General features: G+C 39.1%; 1 protein-coding gene across 1 annotated transcript; it reads left to right on the top strand.

The window, feature by feature from the left end:
* Nucleotides 1-74: 74 nt before the first annotated feature.
* dyrk3 (dual specificity tyrosine phosphorylation regulated kinase 3) lies at nt 75-5824 on the top strand. Its single transcript, XM_055184388.2, has 3 exons — nt 75-971; nt 2108-2223; nt 4068-5824. Exons 1-3 carry the CDS (start codon nt 929-931, stop codon nt 5652-5654), a joined length of 1746 nt encoding a protein of 581 aa, XP_055040363.1. The 5' UTR covers nt 75-928; the 3' UTR covers nt 5655-5824.
* The last annotated feature ends 12659 nt before the right edge of the window (nt 5825-18483 follow it).

Genomic DNA, 18483 nt, shown 5'->3' with positions numbered 1-18483 from the left:
GAAGTTTGAACCGGAATGGCGTTGTTTTGGCCGCGCCCCGGGCAGGCTCTCTGGTGATGACGTCGCGCTGGGCGAAGCAGAAGACGCTCTTAGCAACAAGCTAAGAAACCACACATCTATGCGCGTGCCATTCCGGGACAGAGCACGGATCCAAAACACCCAGACCTTTCGAGGACACGACTCCTGAGAAGATAGTTTCAGATGTCTGACTGGCGATCGGGGGGAGGCCTCATTGTTTTCTCATCAAAACAACGGCCTCCTTGTTTTCTAATCAAAACACGGTAGGCTCGCGCTATCCGGAAGCGCTAGGCTGGAGCGTTAACGTTAGCTGCCCGTTGGATCGTGCGCTTTGGCTGGGATGAGTCTGCTGATCCAACAAACAACAAGATCTTCCAGAGGAGGTACGAGAGGACGTGGTCGACATCGGTTTAGTGCTTGGACTCAGTCTGGTTGCGGTTTGGGAAGAGAGTCCCAAACGAAAGAAACGCTTTGTGTCTCTCGCAACTTTTGAGTTTCAGCGAGTCTCCATCATCATCATCATCATCGAGGAAGACACGATCACCATTGTTGTCATAAAAAGTTTCGTTTGTAAATCACTTGAAGCTCTCCTAACTAGTGATCGTTTTATTATGCTTGAAACGTGTCTGTTACTACATCTCCAAACTTACAGGTGGTCAAACTGATAAGCCTGACGAAAACAGCTTAAAGGGGATCATGCCTGAACTCTACAACACTATGAAGTGGTCAGTTTAGTCCTGGGACATTTTAAACAAAAAGCTTCGTGTTGGCATCATACTTGTCTTATTAGACATCATACTTGTCTTATTAGACATCGAGGACAGTTCCCTTATTGTTTTGGATGGATCTAGCCTTAGTGAAAATATTTGTTAAGGGACAAAAAAGTATTTGATGTTGACTACGTGCAATCATGATGATATTGAGCAGAAAACCAGATGGCCCCATAACTGCAGGTAAGTATATCCACCAGTGTATTGCCATACGAAATTTAATATGAAGCTTTGGCTTTCTGAGTTTGCAGTAGCTGATCCAGGTTCACTTGGCAGGCAGAGACTATTTGAAGACAGCTGATTAACAGCACTATTTATGAACAGCCTCTAGACCAGTCCAGCAGTGGATGATTTGTCATATTTTGCAATATATTTAACCTATTTTAGGAAGTTGCCATGCAATTTATTGTAAAATAATACTATATGTACATTATGGGTAAAAATGCATGGTGAACTCTAAACAATATCGCCTTAAAGTCTATTATGTCCAGAATGAATTGAGAGACTGTAATAAATTCTGCATTGCAAGTTTATAATATATGCTGACAAAATTAACCATTATATTTTGCATTCAATTATGCAATTCAATATTTAGTTTGTTTCATCATCTATGCTGTAACACAACCTACCATATCCAATGTTTGCCAAGCAAATATAGTCTGTGTCATTAAGAAGCTTTATTTATATAATAGGGCAGACTTTTGGAAACTGCTGAAACTGAAATGAGTCATAAAGGTTTAATATGTAGCCACCTGCTGTGTACGAGAGACCGTCTTTTGTCTGACGCACCTGTAACTTGGCTACATACCTCCCTAGGGGGATTTGTGTCTCTCACATGGGAAGCTACCTTCTTTTTCCCCATCCTTATGTATCTGTAACAGAAATCTTTAATTGATAGGGTGGAAGATAATGCAAGAAGAGTATTAAAGGTATAGTTCACCCAAAAATAAATTTACTCAATCTCATGTTGTAACAAACCTGTATACATTTCTTTGTTGTGATGAACACGAAGAAAGATATTTTGAGGAATGTTTGTAACCAAACCATTCATGAGCCCCATTCACTTACATGGTGTTTTTTTCCTACTGTCGAAGTGAATGGGTCTCTTAATCGGTTTGGTTACAGACATTCCTCAAGATGTCTTCAGAAAAAGGAAGTGCATGCAGGTTTGTAGCAACATGAGGGAGAGTACACGTTGACAGAATTTTTATTTTTGGGTGAACTATCCCTTTAATTTTCCACAGCCTGTGCATGTTCTGTATATAATTTAAATGTATGACGTTTGACTACCAAATTCTCATGGTCATCTTGTTCTACAGCTCGCCATGGTGATGGTCTGTATGACTCTTACATGCGGACCGATCATGTTGTGAATCAGGGGGCCGATGTGAATGGACAGAGTCCCTCTGGGCTGCCTCCCCTCCTCAAACACACTGTAAGTTCTAGCTTCCTGTTTCCCTCATTAGTGCCCATGACTTTCTGGGGTCATCCTCACTCTCACGCTAAAACATGCTTTATTCCACAGTGGAATTGGGAATCAGACCCAAGTTATATTCCTAGACAATAGACAATAATCTTGTTGAACTTGTTAGAACGGTTCCCTGTACACTTTTCACCTGTCCGGTTTAGTGTCTTAGCTAAGCAAATGTGTCTTTGCCACCTGTGCATCTTTGAACGTCACACATTTAAAGCCGTCCTCCCCCATTTCAGTTCAGTCTGTGAAACATGAGTGTTTATTTTGTTTTACAGCATGTGTAGCACACAAGGTCAGCACCTCAGCTGTGTTCATAGTTATTTTATTACGCAATAAATCTCAGTTTAATAAATGAATGTGTTCTGCTTACAGTGCTGCATACAACACAAAGACAATATTAACAGATTATGCCCTCGATTGGTTTATGTAGCTTACAGAGAAATACGTCATCATGGAGATATGATCATCTAAGTCTCTAATCAGATCTTTATTATTATTATGCAATAAATTATTCCGGGACGTGTTGGACCTGGTTGCATTATATTTTGGTTATAAAAGTGTATTGCTCCCACGCAGGGCATATATGGTCTTCATTAAGCGCACAGTAAACAATCTTAAAGCAATAGAAGCGACTGTTACTGGCCTTTGTCACTGAACAGATTTCATTCAGGTCCTGTACTATACATATCTGCTCGGTATTACTGGGATGAGTAAGTACTTTAACCATTTTGTTGTGATTGATTCCTGATGTCTGGGTCTCTACAGCTGATGTATTTGGCTTCTCTCTGCAGTATCCGTCAGTTCCCAATACACCAGTTTCTATTTTAGTTGAATTGCCATTCCTTCCCCCCACCTCCACTAACACAATTGGCACAGTTTTTGTGCCAGTGGGTTCACCTTATAATTTTATATTGTGACCTATTTTTATTTCGATGACTATTTTCTGTCCCCAGCTGTCTTTGGATGGTTTGCTTTTATATGGGCTATAGCTGGATCTTAACTATAAATCTTTGATAGTGGAATCTTGGAGCAGCCATGGTGCATTAAACTTTCTGAATGTGAAAGCCGGTTCTTCTACTCCCATTCAGTCAGGAAAGACCACTGTGAGTAGCGTAAGCGGCATAACCGCAATTGAGATGCTTATTTTGAAAGGTACAAGGGTAATGTAAATTTAATGATATAGTTTGGTCCAGTGGCAATACCTCAAGCATGTTAAGAAATGCTTTCCAAGCGCTATGCTAAAAGTATGTTAGGGAAAAAATGTTATAGTATGGTCCCATCCCAAAGGAAAATGTCAAAATCACGGTTTTCCCATAGACTGTTACTACATGTCGGTATTTGGGTCTGTATATTAATTGGTTCTCTTTTGCGTTTGAAGCTTGGATTAGAAATAGACTCCAGCCTTCATAGGGTTTTCCTGTGTCCCCTGTGAATATGAAAGCAACATCCTGTTCTACCAGTTTTGTGTTCACGTTCCTCTGTGCATACTCTTGTCGTTGCAATTATCATTCGTGCATCAAACCCCCGCTCTGAACCCATGTTATTCTCCGGGTTACTAGGCAGTGGAACACCCTGCATGTTTGCGTTATTGATCACTTAATAGTGACCTAATAAAATAACCTTTGAGTTACATTTATATTGATAATCTCGAGCCAGAAGCGATAGGATGCAGCCTACCTTTCTTTTTTTAATCTTCAAAGATAATCAGCTTTGCTGAACTTTTCTTTTGTCTTGCACAGCATGTGTTTGTCGTGCATTTAAGTACAAAGATGACAAACTATTGAAATGTCTCTTTACTTTTAAAGGGCCCCAACAAGACTACAGTGAAAGATCAAGCAATCCGAGGAGGGCAGATGAAGGTGAAGTACGTTTACGAGGACTCCTACAACCGCAAAATCAACGGTGTGAGCCAACATAATGGCACAAGTCAAGCACCAGCCAAGCCTCAATCTGCCATCTCCAAAGAAAGAAGTGTGGACAGCAACATCTCTGTTAAATCCTCTGAGAGCTCAACAAAAATCACAAAGCTGTCCACCCCCATGACCCCAGAACAAGCCCTGAAACATCACAGGCAGAATTTGACTACACTTGAGCAGCAGGAGATCCACAACTATCCTGAGATTTACTTCCTGGGACCAAATGCCAAAAAGAGGCCGGCTGTAGCAGGAGGCACCAACAATTGCGGATATGATGATGACCAGGGAGGTTACATTCACGTACCTCATGACCACCTTGCTTATCGTTACGAGTTCCTCAAGGTGATCGGAAAGGGTAGTTTCGGACAGGTGGCAAAGGTTTATGACCACAAGTTACAGCAGCACCTTGCCCTGAAGATGGTCCGCAACGAGAAGCGCTTTCATCGCCAAGCTGCCGAGGAGATCCGAATTCTGGAGCACCTGAAGAAGCAAGATAAGACTGGCAGCATGAACTTAGTCCACATGTTGGAGAACTTCACCTTCCGCAACCACATATGCATGACTTTTGAGTTGCTCAGCATGAACCTGTACGAGCTCATTAAACGCAACAAGTTCCAGGGTTTCAGTCTGCCACTGGTGCGCAAGTTTGCACACTCTATTCTCCAATGCCTGGAAGCTCTCCATCGCCATAAGATCATCCACTGTGATCTAAAACCAGAGAATATTTTACTGAAGCAACAGGGCAGGAGCGGCATCAAGGTCATTGACTTCGGCTCCAGTTGTTTTGATCATCAACGGGTCTACACTTACATCCAATCCCGTTTCTACCGCGCACCCGAGGTTATCTTGGGCTCCCGATATGGTATGCCGATAGACATGTGGAGCTTTGGTTGCATCCTGGCAGAGCTGCTTACCGGATACCCTTTGTTTCCCGGAGAAGATGAAGGTGACCAACTTGCCTGCATGATGGAGTTACTGGGTATGCCACCTCAGAAACTGCTGGAGCAAGCCAAGCGTGCCAAGAACTTCATCAGCTCCAAAGGCCACCCACGTTACTGCACAGTCACCACGCTTAGCAATGGCACCGTAGTGCTCAACGGGTGCCGATCTCGCCGAGGAAAAATGCGAGGTCCACCAGGCAGCAAGGAGTGGGTTACGGCACTAAAGGGCTGTGATGACCCCACATTCATTGACTTTCTGAAGAAGTGTTTGGATTGGGACCCTAGTACACGAATGACACCGGTTCAGGCTTTAAGACACCCCTGGCTCTACAAGAGATTGCCCAAGCCGGTACCTGCTGGAGAGAAGTCGGCGGTGCCCAAACGGATCACCGAGCACAGCACTTCTTTCCCCACGATCATCTCCAAGGTGTCTACCATCACGGGCCCAACCAATAACAAACTGCGGACCACCATGATGGGGGACTCCAGTGGAAGTATACCCTTACGTACAGTGCTGCCGAAGCTCGTTTCATAGAGATTCCTTAGCTTTTCAGGGATAAAGACATATTTGTAGCAATATTTGTTTTAGAAGTGGATTTGTTTTGTTCTGAATGAGTGTCAAGACTGAGAGTTTTGGCTTCAATTTTTAATGAAGTGTAAAAGCAAAAACAATTTTATACAACATAAACTTAACTGTTAACTAGACTGTGTTTTTATCAAATGGCCTTTGGAAAGTAGTGTGAAGTTTAAAGTTCTTATCAGGGCTATTTTTTTTACCTTGGTTTGGAGTAGAGTGCTGTTGAGTGAGGTGGGTGAAATTTGGATGCTGGCTGCTCATCCTTCTTTTCTGAGGTTTGCACTACTTCTGTTAATATAAACTAAACTTTTTCATCTCTAAGGGCTGTTTTAGTGTGAGATTCTTGTTTATTTTAAAGGCTTTGGGTGAATTCTTGAAACTTTAGATGGTCTTTAAATACCTGTGTCAGATGTTACCCTTAAAAAGAAGAGTTTCCAGCAGGAATTCATCCGAATTTTATGAGTTGGCTGATTCGTTTACAAAGTGAATCGTACAAATACGTACAATTATTATTATATAAAAAAAACGAATGAAACCCTGCCCCCCAACTCAACATCACGGGGCGATAGCAGTATCAAACGTAAGAATGTGGTTGTACGAATTAGCCACCTCGTAAATACGTACCAATCGGCATGAGATTGTGTTGAAGTATCTGAGCCCAAATATTTTCTCACAAGTTGTTATCGACATCTTGTGAAAGCTGATACTTGATAGCAAACCCGACTAGCTCAAAACTAGCTTAACAACTCTTTGCATTAAACTCTAAAGTCAACGCCTCTGCTCTTTCTGTGCACAACACAACTGTCCAGTTTATTTGTTGAAAAGCTGTTGCATGGGATGAGTTTCCCTAAAATAAGATTAAAGAAAGTTGGACTTATTTGTGAGTGGTAGAGTAGTGCACACCACTGTGCAACAGTTGCCTTGCTCTTTTACCAAAGGCTACTAAGACACCCATGCCCATTCCTGGGTGCTATCGGAAAAGACGGGGGCTGTTTCACAGGTGCTGCAGGACTGTGTTTGTATCAGTGCTATTTTGAAAGATGATGGTCAGGTTTCACTTGAAGGCAATAGGCAGTGTCACATGTTTGCCTGTGAAGGGAAATGCGTGTTTTCCAATGCTGGTAGTGGGGGAAGGGAATTGCACTTCGGCAATTTGCTTTGGGCATTGACAGAATCAGATGCTGAACAAGTTTGTGTTAAACGACACTTTTAGAAACAAGTTCACTGAATTTGATAAAGTCCATTGCCTGATGTAAGGCATGGCCAAACTGCCCTTGGGGAATCAGTTGGTCATCTACAACAACTTTGAGTGGATTTGTTTTGTTTGGCTTTGTTTCGCCTCCAGCGACTACAGCAACCACTGTATATACAGTGACGGGGAGGGTGAGGGGAACCAAACGACACGAGCGAAGAGCAAACAAAAAGCAGTTCACCTCCCCCATAGCTCAGCATCAGGACACAGTTTACAGTATAACTGATGTTGTGTGGTCTTTTTTTAAGTCTTTGCATAGTGACCTATTTTCCTTCCCTTTCGCTCTTCCTCAGTCCTATAGGTTTACGGGGAAATCCTGTTATTTTTTTATACAGTCGAGCACGCAGCACGTTCACCCACCCGTGCGATCGGTAATAACAGCACTGGTCTGCACTTTGAGTATTTCTTAAAGGGCCTCTTGCAGACTGTTCAGTTTTCTATATGAAAAATATATGCATTAGGAAGTTTTATAATCTAATGTAAGCATGTTTATTGACACTGCTTCACTTTTTCTAGCTGTGAATTGAACACTGAATGCTTGGAAACTAATTGCTGCAAGGCAAGACACTAATCTGCTAAGGACTGTGATAACGCAAGGTGCTTAACCCAGTTGCCCTAACAGGTGTATGCAAAAGATCTGTGTGCTACCTGGACCAAGGTTAGAAATAGGGAAATGTTTGCAATAGTCCCTTTAATTGGAAAAAAACGTCTTTTTACTTTTCCTCAGTGTGTACAACAAAAATCAAATAGCATTTTCTCAGGTCTCGACCTCATTTTGGGGTTTAATGGACATTTATAATATGATTCCACAGCACTCAAATAAGCTAGGTTTCAGAAGAGCCAGCGTGTTTATAGCTTTAGAGACATTGGTGCTCAAATTAACACCGTAAACCCCAGTTTTCCATAATGATGTTGTCGTCCAATCATAATCATTAAAGGGGACATATAAAAATCTGACTTTTTCCATGTTTAAGTGCTATTATTGGGTCCCCAGTGCTTCTATTACCCTAGAAAAAGATCAAGCTAGTAAATTAGTTTTGGTAAACCATTCTCTGCAAGCACGTAAAAAATAGGTCATTTGAATTTGGCTCCCCTAGTGATGTCAGAAGGGGATAATGCCACCCCTTAATCTGCACTATCCAACCAACGACACTGCCATTTAGTGCAGAGATCAACTCATTTGCATTTTGAAGGACCTACAAATGTCCTACAAAGTGCCAATTTAAACATGCTATAATACATTTTCTATATGGTATTTTAAGCTAAAACTTCACATATGTACACTGGGGACACCAAAGATTTATTTGACATCTTAAAAAAGTCTTGTGACATGTCCCCTTTAATGAGTTCACTCTTGTGGTCTCCCTCAAGGTTGCAGTGGTTCAGTGTCTCTTGGAATGCATCAGGGAAAATCGCAGTTATTGGAAAGTGTCCAGGCGAAAATGGTTGAAAAATGTTTTTTGTCTACCTCTTTCCACTAAAACTCTTGCTTTTTGTGTCCATCTTGTATGCTCTAGAGATCACTACCACACAATAACGGCGTCTCGCTTCCGTGTTCCTACCTGTTTTCATAAGCATGAATTTTTCACCAAAGCACCCGCTCACGTGGCATCGCTCTCTCTCTGTAGTTCGTCTCAGTGAGTGGCACCCCTCACTGGGGGTGGGAGTCCACTTCTGTGCCTTTAACTTAACACACTTGACTAAATCATCAAGGCTCAGCGCGGGATGGCTAACATTTCTCTTCCAGCTTAATGGTCAGGTTTTTGTACTACTTTCACCCTTTTATAGAGTTTTTACTGTTCGTGTTTTAAAAAGAAATGAAAGTGGTGACTGTGTAATTTTCCTGTGATGATGGTGTTTTACTGACTGTTGGCCATGTGCTCCAGAGCATGATAATCACAGAATGCATGAATATAAGTGAAAATAAAAGAGTGAAGGACAAGGTTTTCATAGTGATGGTGTGTGTAAGTAACAAAATGAGCTTGTATTAGTTTCTTTTTATTATAAAATAAATATAAAAATGGAAATCACCAGTTTTGTCTGTTTTTCTCCTTTGTATTTAGTGCAGTCTCGTAAGATTGTAAACACTTTAGTGTAACTGTTGAATTGTGCAAAGACTGATGGAAACTTGCTTTTGTAGTATAGCTTATATTAGCGCAATCACATGGCAATTCGTATGTATTTTACAAGGTGGCTAATTTGTACGACCACACTATGTTTTTGTACGTTTTGCTTTCGCCCCTTTGTTATTGCGGTTACTGGCGGAATTTCATTATAGTTTTTTATGACCGTCGTACTTTGTACGAATCAGTCAACTCTTAAAATATGTATGGATTCCTGTAAAAGCAACCTATTTATTTGGGGTTAGGGGCAGAGATTGGGGTCTCATTATTGTTTTTCATGACAATCGAATAATTTTGTGTGATTAACTTTGTACGAATTATGTAAAAATAATATGTAAATATTTCTGTGGGTTCGATTTGCTTTCGCTCCTGTGGAGTCGGGGTTAGGGACAGGGTTGGGGATTTTTTGTACGATTCACTTCGTATGAATTCCGCCAATCATAAAATACGTACGAATTCCCTCGAGATCGAGCTGTTTTGTAAAATATGTACACTTTTCTGTGGGTTCGATTTGCTTTCGCCCCTGTGGAGTTGGGGTTAGGGGCAGGGTTGGGGATAAACATTTTTTATAACTATTTTTTTTGTATCACTATGGTCAATATTAGCTTTTAAAGGCAGGGTGCATGATTTTTGAGAAACAAGTTAGGCCGAGTACCAAAGCACACTTGTAACCAATCAAGCAGTAAGGGGCGTGTCTACTAACCAACATTGTTGCCTGGGTTGCGTATGTGTGGGGCGGGTCTATCAAAATAAGGTCCAGATTCTATTGGGGTAGAATCTGTTTGTTTAGGTGATTTAAGGGGCTGTCCACACGGAGACGCGTTTCACTGTATACGCATAAATTTGTTATCGTATTGGCGTTTCATCCACACGGATCCGCATTTTGGGAGACTGAATCCGCTATTTTTTGAAACCGGGTCCTAAAGTGGATAAATCTGAAACCGACACCCTTGCGGTTTAGTCTGTACAGCCAATCCGTATATTTTGTGAAGCGAAAACGTCATCACATCACGTGTCGGAAGCGTCACATGTAACAGCAAAAACAATAACGGCGGACTACGTGATTGTGTTCGTTCTACAGAAGCTACTAAAGCCTACTAGCTTTATTACAGCAAAATCTATTGCTTCTATGCAATTGTGGTGACCAACAAGCGATAATGGACAACACCATACGTTGGTTATGCGCATGCTCAAAGTCTTCTTCTCCGTGTATAGTGTATATCCGTGGCAGAATTACAGCGCCCCATACTGGTCCGCCATATATACTACACCGCTTTCAGTCGGTTTCAGTGGTTTCGTGTTTACGGATCATTTTTTTAGAGCAAGGAAAAAAAATGATCGGATAGGGAATGCACCGGCTTCGTGTGGACATAGCCTCAAAGGGCAACATTGGCTTTCAGAGATCGTGCACACCGCCTTTAAGGGTTAAAATGTGTTCTAGGTTTTTTACTTGCAAGTCTCTTCAGGACTATGTAGTTAATGATGGAATTTCCCATTAAACATTTTTGACATTTTTGGGCGCGTTGTTTAAATGCTGTAATTATGTTTCAGCACAGAAGCACGTAATACTTTTAGAAGTTTAGTTGTCATTTTGACATTTTAGTTGTCATTTTAATGTGGTAACTGTACAGTCAATCTTTTGATGTATATCGACAATGCCTTTTTTGCATGTCGATTTCGTCAGTGTGTGAATGAATAGGACTGCACGTCTGAACATTGTGTACCAAAAGTGAAACCAAATTAGAATCAGACAAGCAATGTGACTTTTTAGTTGTAATCCACTTCATGTGGATTTTGAGACACTTTTTTCCCTCAATTCTCAGCCTGTAAAAAATTGCAATTACAGTTCCAGACAGTCTAAATGGCAATATTGGCCTGGTTGAAGATTCCAGCCGGGAATATCCCAGACAAAAACAATAGGTCTGTAGTGATGTGAAACCTTTTAGAAAACAATAAGATATTTGAAAACAGTGTCACGTGAGGTCAAAAATGTGGAGTGTGTCTCATAATGCGAAATTGCAGACTCTGTAGCTTCCCTGAAACTCCAGTCTACCGTGAAGAAGGCACTAGAGATGGCAAACCGGTTCTATATTTGCATGTGATGACCTCATAAACATAACACAAGATTTACATACATACTAGTTGAATTCTCAGACTTATCAAAGCACATGTCTGCCTTATGAAAACATAAATGGTTGGACTTTGTTAACTAACCTACCAGTTTATCAAAAATTATTGCAAATATGTGCACATCACAACCTTTATCATAAAGTTTAATACATTTATCAGGATAAAGCCACACAACTGCATAATATTTATGGTCTCTTTCACCTTTCACACAGTTTTTGTTCTGTATGTCCTGAATGGGGTTTAAACCTGTTTGCTTAACTCAAAGAACTGGAAATCTCTGTTGTTGACCGTCTATTATGTCACCATAATCGCAATTAGAGCTTTCCTTTGAAAATGCAGGCTCAGTAATGTACAAAAAAAAGAAAGCTGATGGGATTCAGAAAACACCATTTAAAGCATTAGCATTAGCAATGCTAAGAGCAAGGTTATTATTTAATATATAACTCATTGTGTTCAGCTAAACAAAAGGAAGTCATATACACATAGGATAGTAGTGGGAGTAAATTATGGAGTAATTTTAATTTTTTGACAAACTATATACGTGACTATAGGACAGTTTAGTGGTTTAACTCCCTCTGCATTCATTTTCAAGATAAAGGCCTTTTTGATAGGCTATATAAATCATAGTGTTAGTTGATTTATAAATCTTCAGTTTTCCAGTGTGGTGTATGCAAGTATAAAAGTGAAAAGCCTGTTTAGGACATGTGAACAGTCTTCAACATGTCCAAACCGTCTCTGTTACCCACTCATACCTCGTCTGTTCTTACTCCTTGAGATTTAGGGAGTGCAGGGTTGGTTTAGTCTCATAGACCGGCCTGCCAGAAGAGAGCGGATTAAGTCAATCGCATTAAGGATCCAACACACTGAATATATGACCCATATGGACTCATTGCTGGAGAGGCCCAAGATATTACACCCTCCCTCCTTCCCATCACTCTTTGTAATGGGGACAGTCTTCCAAGTAAAGGGTTTTACAAAGACTTAGTCCTATGGCCATATGGAGCCTTCACAAGGGATTGTAGGCAGCCCAGCTGTTGTGATGTGTTACTCACTCACTGTTCATTAATGTGACAAAGCAGCATGAAGAGACTTTTTAAGTAGTTCAAAAAAGATTGTTTGTAGAAGTTTCTTTAGTTATTAATCTGTCCAGGTAATATTATGGAAATACCTTTTGGATTTCCAGCCATAGATGTATTTACTTGAACTGAGAAATATCTCTGATTACTCAAGGAAACAACACTTCAGTAAAGTCTGTGTAGTTTTTGGAAATGGTCTTCAGAGAAGCTGTTTTACAGAAATAATATGCCATAAATGCATAAAACCACAAAACAAAAGATTGAAAACAACCACTGTTAAGATGCTGAGACTTCAGGGCCATTCAGCGATGCCCTCATAGTAGAAATTATGTTATCAAATTGTCATGGTTGGTGGTTCATATTGCTGTCATGTGCTTTATGCTGTTATGCCTTGTTTGTCTTTAAAGAATGGATCTTTGATGTTATTAGCTTCAGTATGGAGTGTTTAAATGTGCATTCTTTGCTTAGAGGCATAATAAATAAAGCTATTTTTACTTTCTCCCAAAACGGCCATTAAGTTTTACATTTCAAGGCCCATCAGTACTTCGGCAAATGAACAACATTAGGATTAGTTGCTTGTAAAATTACTTAAGGACTCTTAAGAGCTTGATATATTTAAAGATGGGGTGGAATGAAATCATTGCCTGAACTGACTACACGGTGAAGCTATTTTATGGATGCTCACCTGGATTTTGAGAAGTAGTCATAAAGACGTCTTTCATCACAGCTGAGTGAAATGCGTCAATGAAAGTGAGTCACTGATGTGTCATACTGATGCAGACTGTTTTGCAATTTAAAATCGTAAAGCAACGTCCTGTCATTGTGACAGACTGTTGTGAGAGACAGTTTTTTGTGTATTCTACATACTGTGTCTTGTAATACTGTGGTTATTATGGAAAGTTGTGAATTGGTGGTTTTATTAGGAAAACATTTATGTCCCCTATAATGATTTGAAAAACGATCTTTATTCTTATATATAAAATATTACATAAAGCTTAAAATATGTTATTTTAATGAAATTGATATCTCCTACACTCGCAGAAGAAAGGTATAACCAGTACCTTATTTAAAAAGTACCCTAAAGTGTGTTTATTAGTACCTCAAAGGTACATATTGCTACTTAAAAAGTGCACCGTAGTACCTCATTTAAAGGTATAGTTTACCCAAAAATGAAAACTTTGTCATCAATTATTGTTGTTATTTATTGTTGTTACTTTGTTCTGATGAACACAGGAGGATATGAAGAGTTTGGCTCCAAAACGCAATAAACGTAATTAAAAAAAACAAATTAGTTACCGCTCAAGTCAGTATTGTATCTGGTCAGTATTAAAAAGTAAATTCTTAATTTTACGCAAAATCCAATACACTGAAAAAAAAGATTCATTGAATTTAATCAATTTTTTTAAGGTAAGTGGTTGCAATCTATTTATTTAAGCTACATTTAAACAAACAAGATTAGAAACATAAAATAAAATATAAAACTTCTGTTTAAATGTAGCTTAAATAAATTGATTGCAACCACTTACCTTATAAAAATTGATTAAATTCAATGAATCATTTTTTTCAGTGTATCCGCCATGTTATTCTGTCATCTTTTCTCCCTTTTTCCCCAAAACGCGATAAATGCTCTTCCTTCTCTGCAGAATGCAATAAATCCGCTCAACCAATCACAGTGCACCATCCCACGCATTGTAAAACAAGTGTTTTCCTCATTAACATTGTACTTCATGATCAACAAACAAACAAAGCAAAATAATACTTTTGTTGGCATTGATAAACTTGTGTTGGTTTTCGTAAGCCATCAAAATCTAATTTACGCGAGAGGCACTCGGGAGACGGAAAAATGCCGGCTGTTGCTTGTTCTGACACGACAGCATCAAGCTTCTTTCATGCTAACACATTGACCCCGGGATCTTATGAAAAACTTTCCATTTATTTTACTCGAAGTCAACGAAAATCGAGCAGGACAAAAACATTTTACAGCTGATCGCTGTCGAAAAAGTTCAGCGACGACGTCCCAATGACAGTGTTCTTAATATGACAAAGTGTTTTGATTAACGCCATTAATGTTTATTTTTTTAATCAGTGTATACCACTAGTCAACTCAATGGATATAACATGGCAAAGATTAATGCACATTTATATATTGATTCAATAGATTTATAGCATTTTGGAAAAAATGTGATGGATTTATTGCATTTTGTGGAAAAAAAGAATTAGTTTTTATAATAAATCTTTGAAAATCAAATTATGGATTTGAATTTTTAATGTTATTATAACCTAAAGATGCTATGTGAAAGTTTGTAGCAAAATAGTGTTTTTCATCTTGTCACTTTCTTGGTATAGAAAACAAATGTTTATCCAAATTAGTCAAAATGTTCATCAGGACAAAGAAATTTATACAGGTTTGTAACTAAATGAGAGGGAGTAAATAATTATAGTTTTTATTTTTGGGTGAACTATCCCTTTAAATGGCACATATTGACCTGAAAGTGTAAAAAGACTTTTAACTTCCTCTCTTTTTTTTGGAAATTTTTTTCATGTGGCGGGAACCCATTTATGCCAGGATAGCAAGTTTGAAAATCAAGATCGGTTTCAAATGTCTTTTTTAGTTTAAAGTTAATTGATCGATCACTGTAAAAAAAATTCCATAGAAATTACAGTGTACTTGCAGCTGGTTGCCAGTAATTTACTGTAGATTAAAAGGTATGTTATTTACTGGCAACATTTTGTTCAAAGTGAAATGATTAACATTAACAACATTAACAAGTCTTTGTCTTTACAGACTAAAACTAAAATAAAAGCATCAAGCAAAGCATTCTGGGAAACAAAATCTAAAGCAAAAAACAGAAAAAAGGTTGATGATAATTTCTGGTTCCCAGAATGCTTTGCTTAAGGCTGTTATTGTATGGTTTTATTCTGTAGAGATAGAGATTTGTTAATATTTCATATTTATTTGACCTTGAACAAACCCTTGCCAGTAAACAACATAAATGAAGAGTTTCGTTGCAAAATGAGATAACTCCGTTTTTTTAAATTGTTCAGAAATCTCGTTTTTTGGTTGTGCATTCCAATTAATATCAATTTATATATCAGTTATCTCGTTATCTATAATTTTTTTACAGTAATTCTAGTTGTGCTATTCAACTTTTGCTTTAAAAAAGGGCAATATTATTATAAGGCTACATGATCAGATTCTTATTGTGTTGTATGATAAATGTCAAACAAAAAGGTTGTCTCTAATCAACTGTACTGTACGTAGGAGTAGGAACGCACAACAGGCCTGCCATTCAATAAAGAATGTAATTGGTGAAACTGTTTCTATAGAATCAGGACTGACAAGCTCGCTAAATATGAACTATGTGTGGTATGTGCCACTATGCAAAAGAAAAGACACATTCAGAAGGTAAGTCCCCATGAGCTGTCACAGTCATTGCATGACTTTGTTTCCATTCTGATAATGCTTTAAGTGTCAGCATTGGGTTGGGGGCATAAACTCAGCAGCCCTACAAGGCCCCACCCTCCCTCACAGAGCCACTCATGCATTTGCAGGCCGACACATGTCCGCACAAGCCGCACACAGATCCCCACAACTGTGACGGCAAGGGTTTCCAAAGGTGGGGCTGCATTTTAGGAACATTTGTCCCGCAACCCCAACATTCCACATTCCAGTGCGACAAGCACAGCTTTCGGTAACAGCAGCACTGCTGCAACACAAACCACAACATGGTCTGACAGATTGTATGATGGTAATAAATATGGATGGTGTGTTTACGTCTTTCCTTTTAACCTTATCAGTTGTTTTGTATTTGAATAAGCTTCCTCATATGTCAGTCATTGTTGGTCAGACTATATCTGTTTCACTTTTTTTTTTGCTCATTTGTTTATGATTTAACTCAGCAGGCACAGATACAGCACATGACTCCACTGTCTTCACAGGAAAATGAGAGCATGTTCCTATTTTGGAGTTTCCTTCTGAGCGTCTGCCTGGAAAAAAACGTGTGGTGACAGTGTCCCTGTGTTTGGTGGTGATACCATCCCACTTCATTTCAAGTAATTAGTGTTTCTCATTTGTGGAGACCCCCAAACCTCACAGCATCTGCTCTCACTTTTTCTCTTCCTGTCTTTATAAAAAAAGGCAGTGCCATAAAATGGGTCAACAAAACACTCTCTGTTGTAGACCGCAATATCCTTTCATTATCATTTTAATGTTTAAATAGCCAGACAAGAGACATCAACAACTCACTCCATATTCACTTGTTGTCTAAATGCAAAGTATGTTGTCGTCATGTAAACATACACTGTCTACAACACACACGGTACAAGATTATAAAGAAAGTGTGCAGTACAACATTTTTGGACAGTTTTTCAGTCAAACTAAACCTAAAAAGGAAACAATGAGGAAACTCCTCTATGTGGGACTATATGAAAAAAGAGTTTTGAGTCACCAGCATTGGGAAGAAATTTATGACTGACCTCTTCATGCACTAGTACGTTTAGTCAACTGCAGCATATAATTCTGTTTACAAAAGAATGGAGAAATTTGGACTGTAGCCCTTGTTCTTTTAGAAACAGGTTTTGTTTGTGGCCAAGTTACTCTGCTCCTTCAAGAGCAATTCTTACGCAATTTATCCAAAGATTTTGTACAAATCTGATTTGGTAACTCTATGTTTATTACAAGTACTTTGTGGAGTGCCCAATGTGCCAAGTCAGTTTTCAAAGAAATGTAAAGAAACTGGCATGTTTCAACTGGCATGTTTTGCCACACTTTTGGGATGTGGAAAAGGTTATCAAGATTATTTGTAAATGACGAACATTGGATGCACAGTCACACATATTGATTGACTAATCTGATTGGACCATTGACACTAGCAGTATAATTATGTTTGTCAAATAGTGAGTGTGCAATTTATTTTTGTCAGTGCGAGCAAAGTAAACAACATAAACTCAGTTTGTACGTTATTTCAGTGTATATTATTGAAAAATGTCAACTTCATTTTATAAGTTGTAGCAACTCATCTCTTGTCAAGATTTTTTTACAGTGTGAGGAATTTAAAACAAACTCAATGCATAAATATTGGATTTATAAATTTTAAATAAATTTTCTGTCGATGGGGTGGTTTTGTACCTTTATGGGTACAACAAATTGAAAGGTTGAACCTTTTAGGGAACAAATTAAACTTTAAAGAGCACCTATTTAATTGCTAAAAAAGGTTATGTTGTGTATTTGGTATAATACGTGTTTGCGTGGTTTATGGTTCAAAAACATTATTTTCGTATCATTTTTGTAGCTCCAGATTTCACTCTCTTCCTAAAACGCACGGATTTGAAAAGCAGGAAATGTTATGCCCCTTACCATGTTTGAAAGATTTGCTCACAATGCAATGCTGACAGGAGTTAATTTACAGGCTGTGAGTCCAAGCGGGAGGAATTATGATAATGTCGGTCTTGTCTACATCACCAATCCCAGGAAGTAAACCGTTGTCTACAATCCGTGTGTTTGTTGTAGTCCAAGAACAGAGATTTATGTTTGAGACGATAACTCGCGTCATCGTTTACTTTGTGGTTTGTACCTTTTGCATATCGTTAACATGTACTAATACACAAAAGGAAATGTAAAATCGTGAATCGGACCATAGGTGCTCTTTAAGGAAATTTGGCGCTTTTCCATTGCACAGTACCCCACGGTTAAGTTTAGTATCACTTTGGCATGGTTAGCTTTTCCATCGAGTTTAGTATCACTTCATAGTGGGAGGGATTTATCACTACCTCTGTCTCACATGACAGTTTCTTTACAAACACCCGTGGCGTCAGCCGACGGCGATCCGGTAAGCCTCATTGAAGTTGTATTTAAGCATATAATGCTGACGTGCTCGTTGCGAATGTACCGCCACAAACTGCAAGTCTGGAAAAAAACTGTTATGGTGTCCCTGATTCTTAACATGTGGATGTTTTTCATTGCTAAACGGGAGTTTGGGAACTTATCGCAGAGCACAGATGACAACATGTTTGCGCGAGACAGCGCAAGCTAGCACTGAGGTAAAGCTAAGCTGATCTTGACGCTGGTTGTGACGTTTCTCGCAGACCAATCAGTGATCTACAGTGCTTTCGCGTCACGTTTGGTATCAGCTCGGGTCGCTTGGAACCCCAAACGAGGTTGTACGGAAAAAAGTATTGGGTACCACGTACTGCACCTAATGAAAAGC

This window comes from Misgurnus anguillicaudatus, chromosome 14 (assembly GCF_027580225.2).
Source record: "Misgurnus anguillicaudatus chromosome 14, ASM2758022v2, whole genome shotgun sequence".
In the NCBI taxonomy this organism is placed as follows: Eukaryota; Metazoa; Chordata; class Actinopteri; order Cypriniformes; family Cobitidae; genus Misgurnus; species Misgurnus anguillicaudatus.
The sequence above is the reverse complement of the archived record's forward strand: the minus strand, read 5'-3'. Positions and strand labels throughout refer to the sequence as shown.